General features: G+C 41.4%; 1 protein-coding gene across 2 annotated transcripts in view; it reads left to right on the top strand.

The window, feature by feature from the left end:
• Positions 1–23648, top strand: part of thada (THADA armadillo repeat containing) — a 108789-nt gene that overhangs the window by 78656 nt on the left and 6485 nt on the right. For both annotated transcript variants that reach the window (XM_053620804.1, XM_053620803.1), the window contains exons 32-36: positions 9470–9849; positions 14722–14846; positions 16120–16192; positions 19302–19461; positions 19577–19699. In XM_053620804.1, coding sequence (XP_053476779.1) covers positions 9470–9849; positions 14722–14846; positions 16120–16192; positions 19302–19461; positions 19577–19699 — 861 coding nt within the window. The remainder of the gene's footprint in view (positions 1–9469; positions 9850–14721; positions 14847–16119; positions 16193–19301; positions 19462–19576; positions 19700–23648) is intronic.

Here is a 23648-nt window from a genome sequence, read left to right as displayed (position 1 = left end):
CTGTTTTCGGGGGGGGGTTTGCTTTTGCTGTTAATCTTTACACAGTAACCCATAAGCACGCTAATACTGATCATGCTTAAAAACTGAAATATTAAATATAATTAAAGTACTTGGACACTTGGCTAAAGGCACTCCAAATTGAGCTCAGATGCATCCTGTTTTGTTTTTCATTATTTTGAGATGGAATCCATCCATCCATTCATTTTCTGTACTGCTTATCCTACACTGGGTCACAGGGAGCCTGGAGCCTATCCCAGAGGATTCTGGGCACAAGGTGGATGACACTTTGGACAGGGTGCCAATCCAGCGGGAATCGAACCCCCAGCCCTGGAGGTGCGAGGCAAATATGTTAACTCCTAAGCCACCATGCCCCCAGTGAAGTCCACTTGTGGCAAATTCGATTGATTGTACTTGATTTAGAAAGGCACACACCTACATGTATAAGGTCTCACAATTCACAGACCGAAAACCAAGTGATAAAGTCCAAGGAATTCATTATAGTCCTCTGTGATTTCAAATTGTGATAGATCTTGGCATAGGTATAAAACTATTTGTAAAACTTTGACTGTTTCCAGGAGCACACTGGGCTCCAACGTTGTGAAATGGAAGAAGTTTGGGAACACCAAGGACTCTTCGTAAAGCTGACCATCCAGCCAAACTCAACAAAAATAATAACTCTGGGGGCAGGCAGGATTGGTCAAACTTCCTGCTGGACTGTCTGACAGTGGGATTAAAACAAACAGTCCCCTGCACGGCAGCATGGCGGCTCAGCAGGTAGCATTGCCACCTCACAGCTCAGAGGTCCCCGGTTTGATCCTGAGGTTGGTTTACTGTTTGTGTGGAGTTTTGCATTTGCTCTGCCTGACTGCGTGAGTTTCCTCTTGCTTCTCCGATTTCTTCCCACCTCCGAAAAACATGCCCGGAGGTGGATTGGCTATGCTAATTTGACACCTAGGTGTGAATGACCGTGTGAACACTTGCGTATGTGCTTGGTTTCCTGCGATGGACTGGTGGCCCTGGGTGAACCAAGTTAAAGCTTTTCTGAAGATGAACGAGTGATTGAATTATGAATCTCTGTACGTATTCTAAGTGCAGATAACACAGAACAATCATCAGTTGGTGACCATGTTCTGTCATACATTAATCGGAGTTGTAATATCTCGACACGACTGTCAAAACGTAGCTATCGAACAGAATGCCCTCAAAACCGCAGCATTCAATAGCACTAGTAGAAATACTGGTCATTTATCCAGCTAGTTAAAAATAGCTGAAAGCTGTCTTATTTAAGAACACGTCAGCTGTACTGCCTTTTCATCCTAACTGAGAGATGCCCTGAGAAAACACACGTCTCTCGTTGTCCTGAGCTCTGTCCTCAGAAATTAAAAATGTCCAACATGGTCCACCTTCGTTAACAAGCTAACCATGAACATTAAGGGAAGCGCTGGCTTGGACAAGCCTAGCATTACAGAAAAGTTATTGTGGTGTCTTGTGACAGATAAGGCTCTAGTTCCAAAGTTTACTCCCCATCACGCCAGTTCATTCTTGTTACTGGTTGACTGGAGTTGTTAGCGAGCTGAAAGAACTCAATTGTTAAATGAGATTCTGAATGAGCAGAGATACCGTAGAAATAAAAAGATAAGTAAATCGAATTGTTATCAAGCATCATAGAACTCAAAAATCATTGACTGGACATCAACCTGTTATTCAACCCTTTCCAAGTAAACAGTGTCGATTTCATGAGCTTGCTTTGCTGCAAGGCTCAGAGTGGGACTTCCTAGAAAATTATGCGAGTGTGAGAGAGAGAGCCTGAGAGAAAGGGGAGTCTATGAGGCTTGGAGGTCTTGCATGAAAGAATGCAAAACATTGCCTGTAGAAACTGTTTGTAATGGCCACGTTTCACATACAGAGTGAGAACCCACGTCATAGCAAGTCATTCTGACCGTTTACTGTTTAAAGTGTAAGCATGTAAATGGTGTCCTCTCACCGTACAGGATGTACAGTCCTCTCCGTAACTATTGGAACGGCAAGGCCAATTCATTTGTTTGTGCTATACACCAAAGACATTTGGGTTTGAGATCAAAAGACGGATATGAGACGAGAATTTAGGATTCCAGCTTTTCTTTCCTGGTGTTTACATCTCGATGTGTTGATGGAGTCGTATCATGCTTTTAATGGTTTCCTTTTGCTTGGGTGTGTAATGTGTCTGTTTGTGCATGTATAAGATCTGCAAAGTCACAAAGCTCATAGTCTCAACCGAAGCGATTTATTTTTTCTAACAGTGAACACTGCTCCAGACCTGCCCGAAACGCATCGTTTTACTTCCGTAATTTGTCTACATCGCAGCGTGCACTATCGGCATAATCCCGTCCAAAGGCAGCCAAAAAGAAAGAAGGTGAGGCTTCAGTGAATTCAGGCGCCATGTCGCGGAGACGTTGTGTGTTTCGTTGCGAAAGTACCCCGAATCACAGGGAGGACATGCAAACTCCGTATACACAGGGCAGAGGCGAGAATCGAACCATCAACCCTGTAGGCAAATGTGCGTCCCACTTGTGGCAAATGTGATTGCTTGTACTTGATTTAGAAAGGCACACACCTATGTGTATAAGGTCTCACAATTCACAGACCAAAAACCAAGTGATAAAGTCCAAGGAATTCACCAAAGACCTCTGTGATTTTCAAATTGTGTCAAGACACAGATCTTGGCAAGGGTATAAAACCATTTGAAAAACTTGCGAAAGCAAAACCCCTTTGTTTGGCGTTCTGAAAATGGACGAAATTAGGAATCTGTGGTTACTATTTATTTATAACGCTGTTCCTGTGTAGTACAACCCAAACGTTTGCTTGTGCACAGCGCAACACAGGCAATACACACAGGCTAATCCCGAAAAATGGGGCGATTCCCACTTTCCCTGGACAATCTTGCACATCTGAATTAGAGCCTATATGAATGTTTGATTATTTTATGAAGTATCTGCTATTGACTGTTCACATGTGGAGTTTTGTGTTGTGGCTCAGTTGTAGACCTATGTAGTTGCTAACATGCTAGCCAAAGTTTGCTAAGTTGCCTCAGTGTTTTTTATTTTTTTTTTTATTTATTTTTTTTTTAAATAAGTGTTTTTGTATGTTGGTCGTCTGACAGGGACGTTGATTGTAGCTGCTGTTGTGATCGTATCTTGAAATGGTTTATATCAGTCGATTCACAAGAATCCTAGCTTTTCAAAGATATATCACATGAGTTCCTGTGGACACAGAAGCTGTGTACATGCTATAGGGGTCTGAATTCACATCGTATCTGAAAATTAAGAGAGTTACAAAATTAAAAGCGTTCCACTGTGAACCGTTCTGCTCAAGTCGTGTTTGCAAATGTTTTAATGTAAACCCCGTCTGATTGGTTTCGCCTCCGTTCACTGAAGATATAAAGTTACAGACGGTCTTCTTTTACTGACGTTCAGTTACATAGTGACAAACCGCTCCAAGTGGAGAATTATTCGGGGCTAAAAAAAAAAAAATCTTTGGGGCAAAACGTGATTTATTTTAAAAATGCATTTTACTTAATATTGTTTTCTTAGCTAAAAATTTGTAACATAATTAACATTTAAAAACATTTAAAAATCATGATATGACTCCTACTTAGAACTTTTTGTATCAGATCACACAATTTTTAGGTAAGCAAAAGTATAAGAACAGATAAGTCTTGAAGTAAATAACACTTAATATTTGGTTGAATATCTCTTGCTTGCAGTTGATATCATCAAATTGTTGGTTTCTTCTTTTGTGGTGCTTTTCCTGGCTTTTACTGCAGGGTTTCTCCCTTCACGTTCCTCTTCAGGAGGTGAAATGCTGCTCAACTGGGTTAAGTTCTGGTGATTGACTTGGCCAGTCTAAAATCCCCCCCCCCCACCCCCCCGGGTCCAAATACCAACATCAGTTACATTAGGCTCCCGAGTGGGCAAACAGAAAAGCATTTGCCCTTTCATCTGGTGATGCCACACCCAACAGTGACCGGGAGCCCAGGAGAGCAAAATTGGCCATGCTCTCAGGGAGGGAGGGCTGGCATACTCTCTCTGAATTACAGTGACATGAGCCAATGATGGACATCTGTGAGCTCATGTATGCAGAACTGAGTGGATGGCGCTTTCCTCCGACTGTGATGCGCCACCCATGACTAAACTAGGGAGAAAATCAGGGATGGGTACAATTAACAGTTTTATCTGTCTGCAACATTTTCTAATGAATTTAGTTGAGTCTATTTCACAAAATATAAACAAACTAGTAGCCTAATTCACGTTAATGAATGTGCCCTTTCTTTGTCCTCATATCTGTATGAAAGTAAAAACCCCCTTCCCACAGGATACCAGTCTGATGCACACCTCTAGTCTCAACCAGATTTCTGGCAAGCTGTTTAAAATTTACAGGTGCAACTAAAAAAAATTGAATATCACTGAAAAGTTCATTTTGTCCCGTAATTTAAGTCAAAAAGTGGAACTTTCATATATTCTCGATTCATTACACACAAAGTGAAATATTTCAAGCCTTTTTTTGTTTTAATCTTGATGATTACGGCTTACAGCTCATGGAAATCAAAAATCCAGTATCTCAAAATATTAGAATAAAGAATTTATTATACAGAAATGTCGACCTGAGAAGAGCTCTAATCAGCTAATTAACTCAAAACACCTGCAAAGGTTTCCTGAGCCTTTAATCTCTCAGTCTGGTTCAGTAAACACAACCACAATCATGGGGAAGATGAAAGTAAATTTCACATTTCATTTGGAAATCAAGGTCCCAGATTCTGGAGGAAGAGTGGAGAGGCACAGAATCCAAGTTGCTTGAAGTCCAGTGTGAAGTTTCCGCAGTCAGTGATTTGGGGGGCCATGTCATCTGCTGGTGTTGGTCCACTGTGTTTTCTCAAGTCGAGAGTCAATGCAGCGTCTACCAGGAGATGTTGGAACACTTCATGCTTCCACCTGTTTCCATCACAAGCTTTATGGAGATGCTGATTTCCTTTTCCAGCAGGACTTGGCACCTGCCCACAGTGCCAAAACTACTAGTAACTGGTTTGCTGACCTTGGTATTACTGTGCTTGATTGGCCAGCCGACTCGCCTGACCTGAACCCCATAGAGAATCTATGAGAGACACCAGACCCAACAATACAGACGAGCTGAAGGCCGATATCAAAGCAACCTGGGCTTCCAGAACACCTCAGCAGTTCCACAGGCTGATTGCCTCCATGCCACGTCGCATTGATGCAGTAATTCATGCACAACAAACCCCCAACAAGTAAATGAACATACTTTTCAGAAGGTTGACATTTCTGTATTATAAATTATTTATTTTAATATTTTGGATTTATTCATTTAGAGCTTTTTTTAGAGCACTCGCACATGGAAGTGGGGAAAAAAAAAAAGAAGTTGTCAGAAAGTGAGCTTTTTCACTTTTACTGGCTCGGACTCATAAGAAAGAAGTTGAGCCGTATTGGACAGTTCCTGCGTGAGCTCCCATTTGCTTTCATGGAGCTCCAGAGACCGCTGGCAGTGTGCGTGTGAGAGAGTGGATGAGAGAGGATTTCTCTGACGCTGCAGTGGTCGATCCATACAGCCTTGTTAAACCCCCCTCACTATATCCAGTTAAACCCTCGCCAGTAAAAACAGCAGCAACTCAGTTCCCCCTCAGCGCCTGTCTCTTTCTTTATCTCTCTCGCACACAGGCTACCTTTCATTCTTATAGACAACTTGGCTGTATTTGGTTTTTGAAACATTTATGAGCAAAAACAAACTAGATCCCTGATTCAGTCATTCAGGGAAAGCTGCATGTTGTCTGGTTTCATTTTGAGAGACGGTCTGTTTTTTTTTTTTTATTGGGCTGTTTGTCAGATTTGCTATCAAACATTTATGTCCTGCACTAAACTTTGTTTGGCCAGTTGCTTGTTGCAAGATCGAGATTCTTGGATTTCTTTAAATGGAGTAAATAACTTGACGTTTATGGAAAACAAGGCACTTATCTCGAAAACACACACACACCAGGAGAAGGTATTTAGTCGGAGCGGGTTCTATGATGGGAATGTGGTCTGCTTCCTCCCCATATGTGCCACAAGCGAGCTTCAGAGAGCTTGTGTTCCCGTTTTTACAATTTGTGGATTTTGTGTGTGCGCGTGTGTGTGAGCGCGCACATGTTTTTCTATCTTGGTGGGGAACAAACATCTCCCACAAGGATAGGAATATCTGACCATTTTGACCTTGTGGGAACATTTGGTTTGTCTCCATGCTCTTCCCCCCCCCCCCTTTTGGTTACTGAGGTTAGGGTTAGAGTTCTGTGTAAGCATAGGATTAATTGGCTGTGTTAATTTTCAGTAGAAGCTCTTCACAAGGATAGCAAGGTGTTTGTACGTGTTCATGTGTGTTTGTAGTGTGTTCCACTGCAATGACTATAGACCCTCCACTATACACTTTTTCTAAGAAATAAGCAGTGAATTTCTGTTCAAAGCAGAAACCAAGCAACTAACCCATAATCACTTTGTGTATGTGTGTGTGTGTGTGTGTGTGTGTGAGAGAGAGACTTTTTGTAGTATGGCGTTTGGTAGTTGAGCATGGTGGTCGAGGTGTCGGTTAGATCAGTTTTCACAATGAGTCAGCCTTAAATGGTTTTAGACAGATGCGTGTCTCTGAAAGAAAGTACATTCTTATGAAACTCATTGCAGTCCTCATCCCCCTTCCCACACACACACACACACACACACACACACACACACACACACACACACACACTCATGCTGTCTTGCTGAGGAGTGCCTTTTATTTTCTACATGAATTATTGCTGTGGTGTTCCATTTTCCTCAGGCTCAGAGGCTTAAACATATTATGCAATACAGAGTCTCTGTCTCTCTCTCTCTCTCTCTGTTTTATTTGGAATGATGTTGGTTTCAATTTATCTTGTGTTGCCTAATCTCGATTTTTCCATTTGATTCTCTGTGATTGAAAGCATTCCAGAGAGCTTGTTCATACAGGTGCCAAGTGGTTCTTTGCAAAGTGATGGGAAAGACTGTTTTCAAGGATGTTGTTTTTCCTGTCCATGCTGGCACTCCGTGACGTGCCATGTCCGATTAGATCAAGTATATCTGGTTTAGTAAGTTATTTCGTTCTGCATAAACAGCGGTCATGGTTCTTACTGTAACCTAACAGGATTGCTGTAATGGACCGAGGGCCAGTATGAGCTGCACTGATACGCAGATATTGCAGGGACTTGGAAAGTGCTGCCCGCACTCTGTGCTCCATATGCTGATCCATTTATAGGTTATGATTGTTAAAGAGGCTGTTGTGTGCGCACATGCACAATGTGTAAGTGGGTTCAGAGGATTCACAATCGGCGGTTCAGAGGGATAGGCGCTGCTTCAGTGTCACCGTGCTTTGAATAAACATGCTGAAACTTTGCTGGAGAAACATGGCGTGATCAGTAGATTTAGTTCTGTGTCAAAATCAAATAGAAATGATCTGAATTTATTTATAAAATAATCAAATAAAGGTCTTCAGAGCAAAACATGGGACTTGGTATTCATAATACCAATTATAGAATTTTCCCATTTGGTTTGAGGTTTTTTTTTTTTTGGACTATGGTAAATGATCTGCACTTATATAGCACTTTTTTTTAACCTTAGCGGTTCTACAAAGCGCTTTACACTAGTTCTCATTCACACACCAATGGTAGCAGAGCTGCCATTCAAGGTGCTTGCTTGCCATTGAGCAACTTGGGTTTTAGTGTCTTGCACTTCGGCATGTGGACCAGGAATCGAACCGCCAACCCTACGATTAGTGAATAACCCGCTCTACCACCTGAGCCACTGCCGCCCGATTTGTGAGATTGTGAGATGCCTAACAACATTTTGCGATGTCGGCTTGTTATGTCTGATGTCGCCATTCCCTGGTCCAAACACCCCTTCAGATTCCAAAAGCGAACAGCAACAGTTGACATTTAAAGATGATATGCCATGTTCTGGCTTAAGTATTTAAAAAAAAAAAAAAAACAACAATGTACAGGACTGCTATAACTTTAAACGAAGATGAAAAGCTAAATATGTACCAGCCAGGTTTTGGAGGTGTGGTGAAGTTAGGCTAGTTGCCACCTCCCGGCTAGCTACAGGTGTATCGTTGGGCTAATATAAACCCAGCACTGGCAATGTCTTTTGGAAATGTTAGGGTGAGGGTTAAATTGTTTGCATTATAGGTGCATGTCGAGCATCAGTTATTGAGGTACAGCACCTGCGAATGCCCAATCGGCAGAGACAAGTGCCATCATATCATATGGCAACTTTACTGATTTGGGTGTCCTGCACCGACATGGAATTCGTGTTGAAGAGGGCAAAGACACCGAAACACGTGGTTTGGTTTATCTCAAAGGTCTTCAGTGGGGATGAGGTCAGGGGTCTGTGCAGGCCACTCAAGTTCTCCCACACCGACCTTGGCAAACCACGTCTGTATGGAGTTCGCTTTATGCACAGGGGCATCGTCATGCTGGAACAGGTTTGGGCCTCTTGGTTGCAGTGAAGGAAAGTTTTAATGCTCCAACATACAAAGACATTGTAGACAATTCTGTGTTTCCAACTTTGTGGCAATATGGGTTATTTGATAGTCAGGTGTCCACGTTACTTTTGGCTATGTAGTGTACATCGACGTGTTGTAAGTGAAGGATAAAACATGACTGGGCGAGCTGGTATAGGAAAAATAATCAACAACAGGTTCGTGTTATAGTAGCTATAAACTGTTCCATCACCAGCCTGATTATTTTCCTCTCTTGAAGTTAATAGGACAAAAAAAAAAAGACGTTTATTGTGTTAGAGAAACTACAGTGCCCTTTGCTCTGAAGACTCTGATGACCCCATGTCATCTGACTGTTACAAAGCACTGACACAACTCAGCACAGAAAACACCACATCAACTAAAACAGAACTACTCCACATGCCTTAATTCAATTCGTGTTTACTTTGAGTATGACTTTAGTCGGATTAAGGTCATCAGAAATAGCAGTTTACATGGTAGTTTTTAATCAGAGTATTGTCTTAATCGGGTTGATATCGGAATATTGTTGACCATGTAAACGTACTGAATTACACCTTTTTAATCATTTTTACTTATGTGGAACGCATTCCAGACAAGTGCCTGTGTAAACTGTTACTCTAGAAATGATAATGTCTTAGGATGAGCGCATTAATATAAACCATGATTTGCTTTGAGGGTGAATTACTGTCCTCGCTGTGCTATTATAAAAAATTCATCATTAAAAAAAAATCCATTTATCAAAATATCTATTTTGTCAGTGTTTCCACTGTGCATTTTCAATAAGTGGCTCCAGTTTCTGAAATGATTCTTCTGTATGATGCTCCCTGTGCCACTGTAACCACAAGACCACTTTTTGCCCTAAAATGCTTCTGCAACTAATTACAACCAAGTCCTAACTCTTATACTTGCCTTCCTTCAGATTCTCAGCTGAAGCAGCTTCGTGCGGAGACATCAGCCATCCTCATGGACTCCGAGCTTGTGGCTCCTCGCAGACCGAACGAGGTGCATCTCTCTGGTCCTGGGGCCACGCAGTACCTACAGAGCCTGGCACATTTGGCAACCAGCATCGCTATGGAGTCATCTGCCCTGTGGAGCACACAGGAAGCAGAGGGGCAACTCAAAGACCTCCTTAGACGCCTGCTGCAGTGCTCGCATTACGAAGTTAGGCAGCTGGCACTGGAGCGGCTCCTGGAAAGACTGCAGACCAACAGGGAACACCAACCTCCGCTGTTTGGCCTCAGTGTGTCCATTTTAACCAACCTGACATTACATGAGCCACACCCCACCTGCCTAGCAAAGGTGAGAGGATGCAGTTATTGCCTTATTTTATTTTTTTAGCACGTAACATACTTTTTTAAACCATACAATGGGTAAAGCGATCAGTCAGAATATGTCTTTACCTTATACCCCTACATATAATTACAGTGCAGCCATAAAGTTTGTGAACCCTTTACAATTTTCTGTGTTTCTGCATAAATTTGACCAGAAATGTGATCAGATCAGAGAACCCAATTAAACAAATGACACTAAAAAAAAAGACAGTTTTTACATTTATTTATTGAGCAAAATTATCCAACATTAAATATCTTTGTCGGAAAACGTATGTGAACCTTTGCTTTCGGTAACCAATGTGACATCGTTGACCAGCAATAACTTCAGCCAAATTGATCAGTCCTGCATAACAGGTTGTAGGAATTTTGGCCCGTTCCTCCTTACAAAACTGCTTCAACTCCATGGTATTGGTGGGCTTTCTTGTATGAACTGCTCTTTTTAGGTCGTTCCATTGGGTTAAGGTCTGGACTTTGACTTGGCCATCCAAAATGTTAAATTACTTCTGCCATTTCTTTGTAGATTTACTTGTGTGCTCAGGATTGTTGTCTTGCTGCGTGACCCACTTACGGTTAAGCTTCAGTTCATGGACAGGTAACCTGACGTTCTCCTGTAGAATTTTCTGGTACAATCCAGAATTCATAAGGTCCATTAATAATGGCAAGCTGTCCTTGACATGAGGCAGAAAAACAGCCCCAAACCATGATACTACCACCCCATGTTTCACCTTTGGGATGAAATTAAATGCTTTTCATTTAAACCAAAAAGTTCTATTTTGGATTCAGCTGTCCACAGAACATTCTTCCAAAAGGCTTCTGGCTTATCCACGTAAGCAAACTTCAGATGGACAAGAGTGTTCTTTTTGGAGAGTAGTGGGTTTGTCCTTGCTATCCTGCCATGCACACTGTTCTTGTTGCATATTTGCCTGATGGTGGACTCATAAACATTGACATTACTCAATGCAGAAGTGGCCTGTAGTTCCTTAGATGTTACCCTGGGGTTCTTTGTGACTTGCCATAATACTATTTGCCATGCACTTGGAATGATTTTTGCTGGATGACAACTCCTTGGGAGAGTAACAGTGGTGCTGAATTTCCTCCATTTGTGTATCATCTGCCTCACAGTGAATTGGTGGAGGTCTTTAGACATGGTTTTGTAACCTTTTTCAGCCTCGCCAGCATCAATAACTTTTCTTTCAGAAGTCCCCAGCAATCTCCTGTGATCAAGCCATGGCACACTTCTGTAAACCTGTGGTGAAGACCAAACTTTAATAGTGAAGATCCAAGTTTATGTTCTTGAAACCTAGGAGGGCTTGTTAAACTCGTGCCTTATTGCCACCCCCTTGACTGAATCACCTGACTTCAGTTACCCCTTTAAATTTACATACTTTTCCCAGCAAAGATATTTAGTGTTGATTAACGTTGCTCGGTAAATAAATGCAAGAACTATAATGTAAATGAACACAAACCAAATGTGTTCATTTGTTTGCTTGGGTTGTCTTTATGTAACTTTAGGACTTGGATGAAGTTCTGATCAGGTTTCAGGTCAGATTTTATTGGACAATGCTTTTAATAATCAAATACAGAAGCAGATAAAAGGGAAAAGGAAATTTGGAGGAGAAAAACAGAAGTTACGAGTGAGAAGGAAGGAAAAAAATAAGCATTGTGTCAACAAATAAAAGTGTTTTAAAACCGAGCCTTTGCATTTTATACCACCGTGGCTGTGACTACCTCTTTTTCATCCATCTTGCCATCGTTTCTCACAGTTGTGATCAAAGTGCTTTGTTCTGAGACTCCAGCTGTTTTAAATGATATCTGCACTGCAATCCAAACTCTCTCTGATTGGCTGAATGAATGATGGCTCCTCAGTAACAAATCAGCTCCCAGAAAGGCCTCTCCTGTATTTGATCATTACATTTATATCCACTCATGGACTAAAGACAGCCAGACGCATGTAGTGTGTGAAAAACTCAACACACGTAGAGAAAGAGAAAAGGGGGGGTGTTTATCGAAAAGTGTCCTGTTTCAGTTCCTCATAAACACTTGATTACTCGGTTCTGCCATTCCTATCATTATACACACGCATCAGAGAAGCTTTAAGCACAAGCTCATACACATGTACCTGCACACACATGATGTGTGTGTGTGTGTGTGTGTGTGTGTGTGTTTGTTTACCATCTGTGTCAGTGCGCTGCTGTGTGTTTTATTGGCCAGCCATTAATGTTTAAAAGGCTGCTGGGAAACTGCTCCTGCTTGCTCCAGGGACTCGCTTTGCCTGGGTTTCCATGGCGAGCCCTCTTCTTCACTAAAGCATTCTGGGAAGTAACACGAAAAGAGGAACACCGGGATGAGTTTCATACTCGTATGGGTTTAACGGTCAGGAGGTTTTCTGTAGAAATGCAAGGCCTCGTGCTATTTCTTTTCCTGTCAATGCTTATGAGTCATGTATGTTCTAGATCACGTTCATCGTGTGTGTGAGTGTGTGTGAGAGAGCGAGAGAGAGAAACAGAATAAGGAACAAAAATACATAAGGCCCCAGTCAGTTACTGTGGGCTGTAAAAGACTCTGTCTTAACCCATTGCTGTCCAGAATACTCAGACTTTAAAAAAGATAGTAAGGAAAATAGATACACATTTAAAAAATGTAGCTTGAATTTGTTGTCAGGGTTACACCCTCCCTGGTTCTTAATGTATCATATTGCCTTCTTGAGCATCAGTGAATGTTTGCACCATATGTAATAGTTGTGTACGAGTCCCTCACTTGTCCTCAGTGTGAAAAGATGGATGTCAACATCATATAGTCACTGTTGGAAAGGGCTCAAATATGCAGAATATTCTGGAAAAGTAAAGAATGTGCAGGGCCTGGACGATTTTTCTGAAGAACAATGGGCAGTTTAACTGCTCAGGACAAACAAGGGACTCATGAACAACTATCACAAAATATAAACACAGTAGTTGATCATCCAGGTAACGACACACGGGATTAAGAATCAAGCGTATGTAAACGTTTGAACTGGTTCATTTGTGCAAATTCAGTTATTATTGTGTCTTGTGGACTATATGTAAACATCTGTTATGTGAAATAGCTTATTCAGGGCAGGACTAAATAACTTATAAATAGTCTTATTTTTTATTATTATCATTTTGCAGATTCTGCAAGGATCTCAACTGTAACACTGTGGGTGTTTATCCAGTTTTGATTTTGTTGATGTTGAACAGCAGCAGGAAAGAAAAAATTCCAGTATTGGCATAAAAGGGTTAACGTTCTAACACCTTCATGCACCAGTGTCTAATGGAAGTTCTGTCCTTGCCTGCTCCCTGACCTGTCAGTCATTCATATATATATATATATATATATAAAATAATTTTTTTAAACTTGAAAACATGAAATATTATGAATTATTATAGGCACATACATCCTGAAGGTAAAAGGCACCACCACAGTCACAAAGTACAGTCATTTTTTGAGAGTGTACAAAAGCAAAGGGGCCAAGAGAGGAAAGAGAAACAACTTTCCGTAAGGTCCGTTGCAGATCAGAGAGCCCTTTCTGAATCTGAGTGAAGATGACACAGCTGGGTCTGAACCAGATGTGTTTGACTTGTGAGAAGATGGAGAGATGAAAAAGAGAGGGGAAACCCTGCTAGACTCCTTGCTCTGCACTGCACCAAAGGAGGAACCAGAGGAAGAACTTCAGAGGCAGACAGCAAGACACACAGGGATGGGCGTGACCGTATAAAAATAGCAGTTACAGTGTTGTAATAACATGATGAATAAAACAGTAGCGGTTACATTAACAATAATAAAGCAGATAAACAGATTAACTGACAATCACTAGGATGGCAACTAGGATTATACAAAGCATACCGTATATATAGTCTGTAAAGTATATTTACGAGATCTTATTCAACAGATAAATTATTGAAATCTGTTCAATTGTTGAATGTATTTGGTGTTGATTATTATTCTTTATTTATTTTTATTACAGCTGTTCTGACAGTGGTGCTGGCTGTAATTCAAATGATAGGTTTCTGTTAAAGCACTCAGTCTAATATGTTATTATTTCTTTAATACCATCTCGTTCACAGGATCTTTTATGGTGGATGCTCCACATATCCTAAAACTAATAATAAATGGATTATGAAATTGTTTATGGAAGGAGTCTCCAACGTAAGCGCTTTGTAACTATCAGAGCTTTTGTTTTGTTTTACCGAAAACAGAAAAAAAAACTCTGCTGTTATTGAAAAATAATCAACTTTGGTGTGGCAACGCTTTGTGTTGGGCCATGTCACATTCCCCTGTCGTGTCACAGGAACATTTTGTCCTGAGAAATGCATCCAGGTTAATTATGAAGAACTTTTATCATGCAGCAAGAAGGTTTTAGACTGGCCAAGTCCAAGAGGAGACTGAAGGGAGAACACCCCCAATTTGACAACAACTTAAAGACGCTGTGGTAAAAGCCTGGAAAAGCAACACAAAAGATGAAACCAACAATTTGATGATTTCAAGACTTATCTGTTCTTATACTTTTGCTTGCCTAAGAAGTGGGTGGTCTTATACAAAAGGTTGCCGTTTAACACATCTGGATGTAAATACCAGGAAATAAAAGCTGAAATCCTAAACTCTCTTCTCATATCCATCAATTGATCTCAAACCCAAATGTCTTTAGTGTACAGCACAAACAAATGAATTGGCCTTGGCGTTCCAATAGTTTCCCAGTAGAACGCATGTTGTTCTAAATTGGTCTGTAAGTTAAGTTAAAATGTAAGAACATTTAGCACTTATTTGTATTACATTAACAATGAGCTTTTTCCACTTTAAATGGTCTATTTTGTCTTTCCCTTAGGTTGTGCAGATCCTCTCGGTCCTCCCACTGTCCTCCATCCTGCCATGGCAAGACAACAGTATGTCCCTAAGCGATGACGAGGCACTAGATCACCTCCTCTCTATGGCGGAGACCTCCACACACAGGTGACCAGATTGACCAACTCTGACTCTGGGTTCAATTTGAACAACATTCTATTCGAAGATGACCGTCTGGTCAGAAACTCCGCCACTGGTGAGCACTTGATGCAGCTGCTGGTCGTTTGTCTAATAAGCAGCGTTAGCATTTCTGGCTAGCGGTGTCCTTTACCACACCCAGAAAAGATTTCCACCGACACGAAAAACCCACCGGCCTACTTAGTTCTGTCTTTAAGAACACCCGATCCTGATGAATAGCGGCGGTTAGGGCTGTGGGTATGACCACAGCAGTGGCAGAAGGTCGCTCGTAGTGTGCTGGCAGGGAGGAAGGGCGCACTGGTTTCAGATGTGGGCTTCCACCATGAAAGAGACCACACATGCCTGTGGTGAGCAGCTCCCCTGTATACGCCAATCATCCATTCACAGCCGAGATCGAGCATGAAGGATATTGATTTTCACCGTTTGCAGGCTCACAGCTACCTCCATGTGCCTCGTGTACCTGTGGTTATCTGCATGCGCTCGCACATAAATAATCTGTTTAAAAGGGTGTGTGTGTGTGTGTAAATGGGCTTGCTTGTGTGTGTGTGTGTGTGTGTGTGTGTGTGTAGGCATGTGGGTGTCTGTCTCTGGGTCATGCACCTGGCGACAGGTGTGTGTGTCTGTGTGCGTTTTTGCAGTACAAGGCTGAAGGGGCCTCAAGTCTGAATTACAGGCACCTTTCTCATTTCAGGCCTGTATGAATGAATACACACCCTGCAGTATAGAATTACAAAAAGCCTTTCCGTGTAAAGCCAGAGCGCCCCTCGGCCTGGCCGATCTTCCCGCCTTAAGATCAATGTTGAGAAATCGGTTTAGTGGTCTATTTGTCCTCGGCGACACAGCACCAGTGTTTTGGAGTGTGGCAGTTGCTCTGTGATTAAGCAATGCCGTAATATTGGCAGCGAGTGTGCACGCACGCCTGTGTGCGCGATTGTGTAACGTTGCCCCACACTTGTGCTTTGACTCACTCGTGTTACTGTTGGAGGCGTTGTGTAACTGCACATTTGCTGGGTGTATTTCTGTTCCAGCACCCTGTAATTGAGCGCATGGTGCGTCTCACCTGTTTCATGAAAGGTGGTGTTTCTGACCGCCCCGAAGTGTGTGAAAGTGTCAGCGTGGGGCTTGTTTTTGTTTATTTACTGTAGCCTGGTAGACGTTGTATACCGCATAGTAGCATTGCGAAACCGCTTGTACATGGAAATATATGATGACTGGTGTGTGTTTGTGTGTGTTTGTGTTTTAGCGTGGAGCTGCACTGTGCTGCCCTCTCTTTAGCCTCTCGACTGGTGGTGCACCTGGCCAGGCAGACGCCGTTGGTAAGGAAGACGAGTGGGAACGAGGGAGTGTGGAAAAGAGAGAGAGGGCCATTGTGTGGTAGTCACTGCTTGAGTTCAGTATATAACAGATTATATGTAGGTAGCTTGACATTTATTTCATATCTGTACAAACATTTTTGCGGTCCTACCTTTCTATACAGTCGGCTCCAGAACTATTGGCACCCTTCATGAAAATAATTAAGGAATAACACGACACGCCATGCCGCTATAGGAGACATTTCCTAAGTGTATTATTCCTCTTAAACCACAGCAATTTGCCAACCATTACAATTTACTTATTTATTAACGAATGACATGTTCCATTTTTTGACCATTTTATATTTACGTTTAATGCTATTGAAATGCCCATAAGTTCCTGTTATTACTTGTGTTATAATAAGTAACTCCCTCACAAGACAATAAACACATGCTTGTCATGTTACAGAGAAAGCCCGAAAGCACAATGTCCTGCATTCTGACTGAGAATCCTTTCATAAGTATTAAATATATGCCTCCTCACAGAGCGCTTCACCATATAAACGAGTGCACATTCTTCTTTAAGTAACAGTACCTTTTTGAATCTATTTTTACTATTTGACTGTTGTTTACTATAGACACAGTAATGTATTAATATGAGCACCTTAATATACACCGCTCAGCCATAACATTAAACCACCTGCCTAATATTGTGTACGTCCCTCTTGTGCCACCGAAACAGTTCTGAATCATCGAGACATGGACTCTACAAGACCTCTGAAGATGTGCTGTGGTATCTGGCACCAAGACTTTAGCAACAGATCCTTAAGTCCTGTGGCGCCTCCATGGATAAGAATTGTTTGTCCAGCACGTCATACAGATGCTCAATCAGGTTGAGATCTGAGGAATTTGGAGGTTAAATCAATCACCTTCAGGTTCAATCACCTTGAACTCTATCATGTTCCTCAGATCATTTCTGAACAATTTTTGCAGTCTGGCAGGGCGCATTATTCTGCTGAAAGAGGCCATTGCTTTTAGGGAATAATGTTGTCATGAAGGGGTGTGCTTGGTCTGCAACAATATTTAGGTAGGTTATACTTGTCAAAGTAACATCCATATGAATGCCACAACCCAAGGTTTCACAGCAGAACATTACCCAGCACATCACACTTCCTCCACCGGCTTGCCTTCTTCCTGTACTGCATCCTGGCATCATCTCTTCTCCAGGTAAGCGACACGAACACACCCGGCCATCCACGTGATTTAAAAAAAAAAAAACCTGATCCATAGATCAGGCCACCTTCTTCCATTGCTCCATGGTCCAGTTCTGATGCTCACGTGCCCATTGTAGCCGTTGTTTGGGTTGGACAGGGTTCAGCATGGTCACTCTGACCGGTCTGCTGCTACACAGTCCCATACACAGCAAGCTGCAATGCACTGTGTGTTCTGACACCTTTCTATCATAGCCAGCATTAACTTTTTCAGCATTCCAAGAACACCCAACAAGACCCCGCCGTTTTGGAGAAGCTCTGACCCAGTCGTCTAGCCCATCCCAATTCGGCCCATGTCAAAGTCACTCAGATCCTTCCGCTTTCCCATTTTTCCTGCTTCCAACACATCAACTTCAAGAACTGACGGTTCACTTGCAGCCTAATACGTCCCACAATTTTACAGCTGCCATTGTAACGTGATAAGCAAATGTTCTTCACTTCACCTATCACTGGTTTTAATGTTATGGCTGATTTGGTGTAAATCGTTCATGTTACAGCTGGAGCTCTTGTCAGAGTCGTGCTGTTATAGAAAATTAATTCAACGCTACAAGCCCAAAGCTTTCACATGTAATATGTAAAATTTCAATTGTAAACATATGGACATAAGGCAATGGATAGTTTTGTGGTAGCATAATATTTCTTCAAACTTTTTTTTTTAAAAACAACACACCCCACAGTTATTTGGTGATTCCTCCCCTGAGCTTCTTCCTGTGATGTTTGGAGGCAAGTCTGGAGAAACTTGGATAGAATATTTCAATATCCTTTATATTTTTGGGCCCATGCATGTAGATTGCATTCTTCAATTTAGACCACACATTTTGATTAGGGTTCAAATACAGCGACTGAGATGGCCATAACAATCCATCAATTATTTTTTGGTTTATTTGAGCATTTCTGTGTTGATTTGGATGCCTGTTTGAGTCAATAGATTTGTGAAAACTTTGTCTTAACCTCCTGTTTGAGGCCAACAGGTTTTGGACTAAAATATCCTGTTGCTTAGTGGCATTAATGATGCCATCAACCTTCACCAGCTCTCCTTTGTGTCTTGAATTTCCAACAAAAAATGCTGACGACCAAGTTGTTCAATTTCGGTTGTCTGACCACAACACGCAGTTCTAATTATAGTTCTACTGATACATGGTGAAGATCAGGAGCTGAATTTTGGGAGTTGCAGGACTTCTTTTGTGCAACACTTCAAAACATAGTCATGTGTTGGATGGCGAAAGGATTCATCCCATTTAGACTCACGAAAACCATACCCCCCCCCCCCCCCACAGTGTGGAAAGTATATATTATGTATTATTTTGCAGCATATGGTGCGATGTTTTTGAGAGAAAAAGTAAGTATTTTGAAAAATCGGTTCTTAGGAGGTTATTAGAGAAAAGGTTTATATGAGGTTATGTTATATATCATATATTTATATTGTTTCCGTATGTACGTGTACACAATATATGTATAGATGGTTTCGTGAGCTGTCTTTGGATAGATTGGACAGCTGGATTTCCCAACGGTTTTATTGGAAGCCGTTTGCCTTGTTTGTAAGTCATTGAGATGTTTGTGAACGGTCGTTAGGTGATTAGCTGCTAGGTGTTAGGTGACGTGGGGCATGCAGCTGTGAGTAAACCTCATTTACTTGGGTGACTCACAATCCCATCCTTTGTTACAGCGTAGAATTCATTATTTCGGGGTGGATTTTTTCAAAGCAGGTTCATTTTTGTCATCGCATCCATACACACGTATACAGTAGAACACCTCCACGACTGAGGTGCATAATAGTATAATAACTATAATGATTAAATACTGCATTCAGAATATTCTCACCTCATAATACGAAAGATAAGGCGTGCGTGTTCTGCGTACAGGAGGACCTGGTTGGGGTTGCAGTGTCTCACGCCGCCCGCTGGGTGGCGCTGGTGACTCAGGACTGTAGTGAGGAACAGCCAGTCGAGGTCAAACAGACTGCTGCAGAGGTGCTGGTGAAGGTCACACCCACCCTGATGACCTCTGACACCCTGCACATGGGTAAATGCATATCCATTCTTGGAAATCTGTGTACCAAGAAATGTAAATGAAAAGTGCTCTTAGAGCATGTGTGTGTGTGTGTGTGTGTGTGTGTGTGTGTGTGTGTGTGGGGCAGGTATCACCCACACCCTGACACTGTGGCGGAGTCTCTTCACCTTACTGCAGGATGAGGACCAGGATGTGAGAGATGAAGCTGCTGACTTCATCTGTTACTTGCCAGCACATCTTATTACCACAGGTACACACATGGTATATCTATATATATTAAAAGATATATATATATTTTTTTGATAATTGATTAATCTGTCGATTATTTCTTCGATTAATCGATTAGTTTGATTAAAAGGCCAATTTTTATTTTCTGTATTTTTTCGAAAAGACGTTATTTCACATTCTGCCCAGTGTTGTCCTTCAAACATTGTGCAAATTGAAGGCTATGAAAATCTATGTGGGCTATGCTATACATGTGCAAAGGATTTTTTTTTTAATATTAACGTTATATTTTGAAAACAAACAAACAAAATAACCGATTGTCCACAAGCTTTAAAGCAGAAGTTAAATCACTATATTAAAAATGCTAAACAAAAACAATAGCATAAACTACAGGAAGTGTTAAGTGGTAAGAGGTTGAATGTCCTGCAGTAACCCACACATTCACTCAGTTAAATACAGTAACATGTTACTTTATTCTGTAAATGTAGGGCACTTCTTACATTTATATACAATTACATGTTATAACCCCATTACAGTTACTGCTCTCATATATGCTCCTATAACAACATATTTGATCAAAATGAATATTTTAGTCAGAGTTATTGCACTTTCTTCCTATTGTGTGTTGTTTGATTGACGTGCATGCGTGGACTCGCACTCATTCAGTGAAGTTTAACGGAGACTCACTCGCTGTCAGGACGAGTCTTTATGTAAAATGGAAATACTGGTGTGAATGTCTAACATTTACAGATAAAGATATAAAATATAAAAATGTCATTTCTGTGCTGATGAAAACATGTCTGGAACACATTAAACAGCACACGCATCTGTCACAGTATCTGACACGACAAAGCCACGTTAATACACTTACGAGTTTGTTTGAAGCGCTTAATATGAAACATTCTCATGTTTTGGACGACCCGGATCGTGTACATCTCCTGCAGAAGCTAACACTGTGACCTCCGCTGTTTTTTTTACATGGGTTTTATTCATACAAATGCGTTTTTCACCATTGTGAAGTGACGTCGATTTATCGATTATTTTAATTATCGATTAGTTGTTGCAGCACACACACATATACATGTGCACACACACACACACACACACACACACACAATATTGAGGTAATCTTTGAGAGCTTTACACCACTGTTTCCTGTTGGACTTCCTGATTTCATAATCAAGTCTTGTGAGTAGCAGGCTCCAGATTGATGGAGCAGGCCTACAGGACTCGGGTGGGGGTTGATTGATTTTTTTTTTTTTTTTTTTTTTTAGCAGGGGGGTGGGGAAGTGCGAGTTTCCCTTTACAGCCTCTCTTGACAGAGGTGTGGAAGGGAGGAGGAGGTCTAGTAGGCTCAGGGCTTTGAAATAGAGGTGTCAGACATGAACGACTCGTCCCCGTAGGTCAGTCACATCAAAAACTACATCCGTGCCGGCACGTCTATCTACAGCCTGATAAGAAAATTCACACCTCTGTCACAAACACCTTTTTTTTTTTTTCTTTTTCTTTTTTTGGTCGGGGGGTCAGTTGGTGTTTAGCCATAGAGTCCGGGCCGAACAAAGTGTAATAAGCTTGAAATATTCTTGATGGATGAAGCAGTATTTAGTTGTTGTTCAACCCCTTTAACTGCTATCCTATGCTTTCTGTTCTCCACATGAAGACAATATCAAATTCACAAGTTATGCTCCTCGAAATGAATTTAACTCATCGTGAGATCTGAAAACATCTTTTTTAAAAAAAGAACAGTTGGTTTATTGGGCAGGAAAGATGGATGTATTTGAGCATTTAGAAAGTTTTTCATTTACCTTTGTGCACGTTGTCCGTGTGATTATAATCGGCATGATGGTACTGAGAATTCATTTGTGTTGTGGGTACGTCACGCGTCAGTGCTTTCAAAGATACGGTGTAGTGGGTTCGAACTCGAGTATGAACCCCTGGTCTTATTATAGTGTATCTTCCCTTCGTTCCGCCGCATTAGCCGTTTCTAGTTATACGCATGAATAATTGTTAATTCCGACTATTTGAATACAAGATTATTGCTTCAGTAATAAGTGAATGGGAAAGTTGTTTTCCCATCAACATGTCCCAAGTTCAACATTCCAGCCCAGTATTTCGAAATGGATTTGAGAAAGCTTCAGCATCTGTAGCCAGTATTACCCAAGCCTGTGTAGTTCTTGGCTCGCATGTGTAAATATTGAGCATGTTTTAAAGGTTAAAGGCACTATCAAACAACCAAAGCAGCTAATAACATAATCTTAACAATACTGTCTGTCTGCGCCAGCCTTCATTATAGTCATAAATACCACACACACACACGCACACAAAAAAAACCCCATCTGAACTTATCAGTGGATTATCTGTCCAGTATAACAACAGCCTCCTTGTCTTGCTAATGGCTGAACAGGACATGTGGACCTATTTGGCAGCCATTTGACTGTAGATGCATTTGGTGATTCCTCTGCTCTCATATGTTCAGGAACTGGCCAAACAAACTTTGTCTTTGTAGTTTCCTTCCACTTAGGATGTTGCGGTAATGTGCTCATGAACAAGGCCTTTTAACTTGAGTACACACGGGTGGTACTCTTTTTATCTATTTATTTTTTTAGACAGGTGAAGGTGTAAACTGTCTAGTGAGCTTAGATTTTGCACTGAAGTGTCAGACGAGAGTCGATGCCTTCCTTCTTATACTACTGTCCTAATCAGTGCATCTTCACTGTGTAATGTTCTTTCTATAAGGTGGTTTATTATAAGAATAAATGTAACTGTAGTAGTTCTGCAATAGTCACTATGAAATACTGACTAAAAAACCCGCTTAACTTGATGGAAACAAAAGTAGGGTTAGATATCCGCTAATATATCCTAAAAATGTTCTGTGTTTTCATTTACAAAACACCAAATGCACTGCTAATTCGTGTCATTTACCAGCTTCTAATATTAGCAGTTGTTTTTAGCAACGATCTGTTACTCATGTCTCTGTTCCCGTAGGTCTCTAAAGGAAGTCAAAGCTATAAAATTCGATGTGTTATTTTCCTCACCTTGATACCGCTCTGGTTTGCACCCACACTTCCTTCCCACAACCTTGCACATCTTCCTTCCCATCAACCTTGCACATGCTGTTTGAAAGTCTGCGAAAGTGGACACGAGAACAACAACTTCACATCATCGCTTGAACCGTTTTTTGGAATAAGGGAACACAAAATTAACAGTGGCTCTATTACCCTTCCTTGTTTGAAGCCATATTTGTAGTATACGTCTTGTCATGTATCCAGTGTGTGTGCAGAATATTAGAGGTGTGTGTTTTGTTTGTAACGTACAAATACCAGGTACTGGGGATTCCAACTATTTAGTATCTGATAGAAAGAAAAGAGAGAAAGAGACCTTGCTGTGCACGTTTAAGTGATGTTGAGGCCTGGATGGTTGTACACACGTGTGTGTGTGTGTGTGTGTGTGTGTGTGTGGGTGTGTGTGTGAGAGAGAGCTCACGTTCTCCTGTACACACACACACAGACCGCCACAGAACACGCTGACACATTCTGTGCTGTGGATGTCTCTGATTTCAATGCCATGCCAGACAAACACTCCCTCCTTTCTTACCCCTCCTTTCCACGTACAGACACCCGACACTCGGCCAGCTGCAGCGCCTCACATCCTGAATTCGCCGCACACCAAAGCCCCTCTCTCGTTACTCAAAAAGGGGTTTTTTTTTGTTTTTTTTTTTCTTTCCCTTCTTTTTTTTTTTTTTTTAATTAGTTCCAGTCCTCTGCCTCCCTGCGATTACGGGAATTAAGCTTTCTGCTGGAATCTCAGCTTGCCTGTACGTTCAAGGAGCTGCACAAAGCTCCTCCAAAACAACTTTTTTCCTCAAGGACACTGACTGGAAACTCCAGTCAGGATTAAACTCGATTCCGTCCAGTCTCGGATTCAGAATAGCCATTACCTAAGCATATGACATCATTTAATCTGACTGCATGGCT

Source organism: Ictalurus furcatus, chromosome 3, assembly GCF_023375685.1.
Source record: "Ictalurus furcatus strain D&B chromosome 3, Billie_1.0, whole genome shotgun sequence".
Classification (NCBI taxonomy): Eukaryota; Metazoa; Chordata; class Actinopteri; order Siluriformes; family Ictaluridae; genus Ictalurus; species Ictalurus furcatus.
This window is presented reverse-complemented; position numbering and strand designations above follow the sequence as displayed.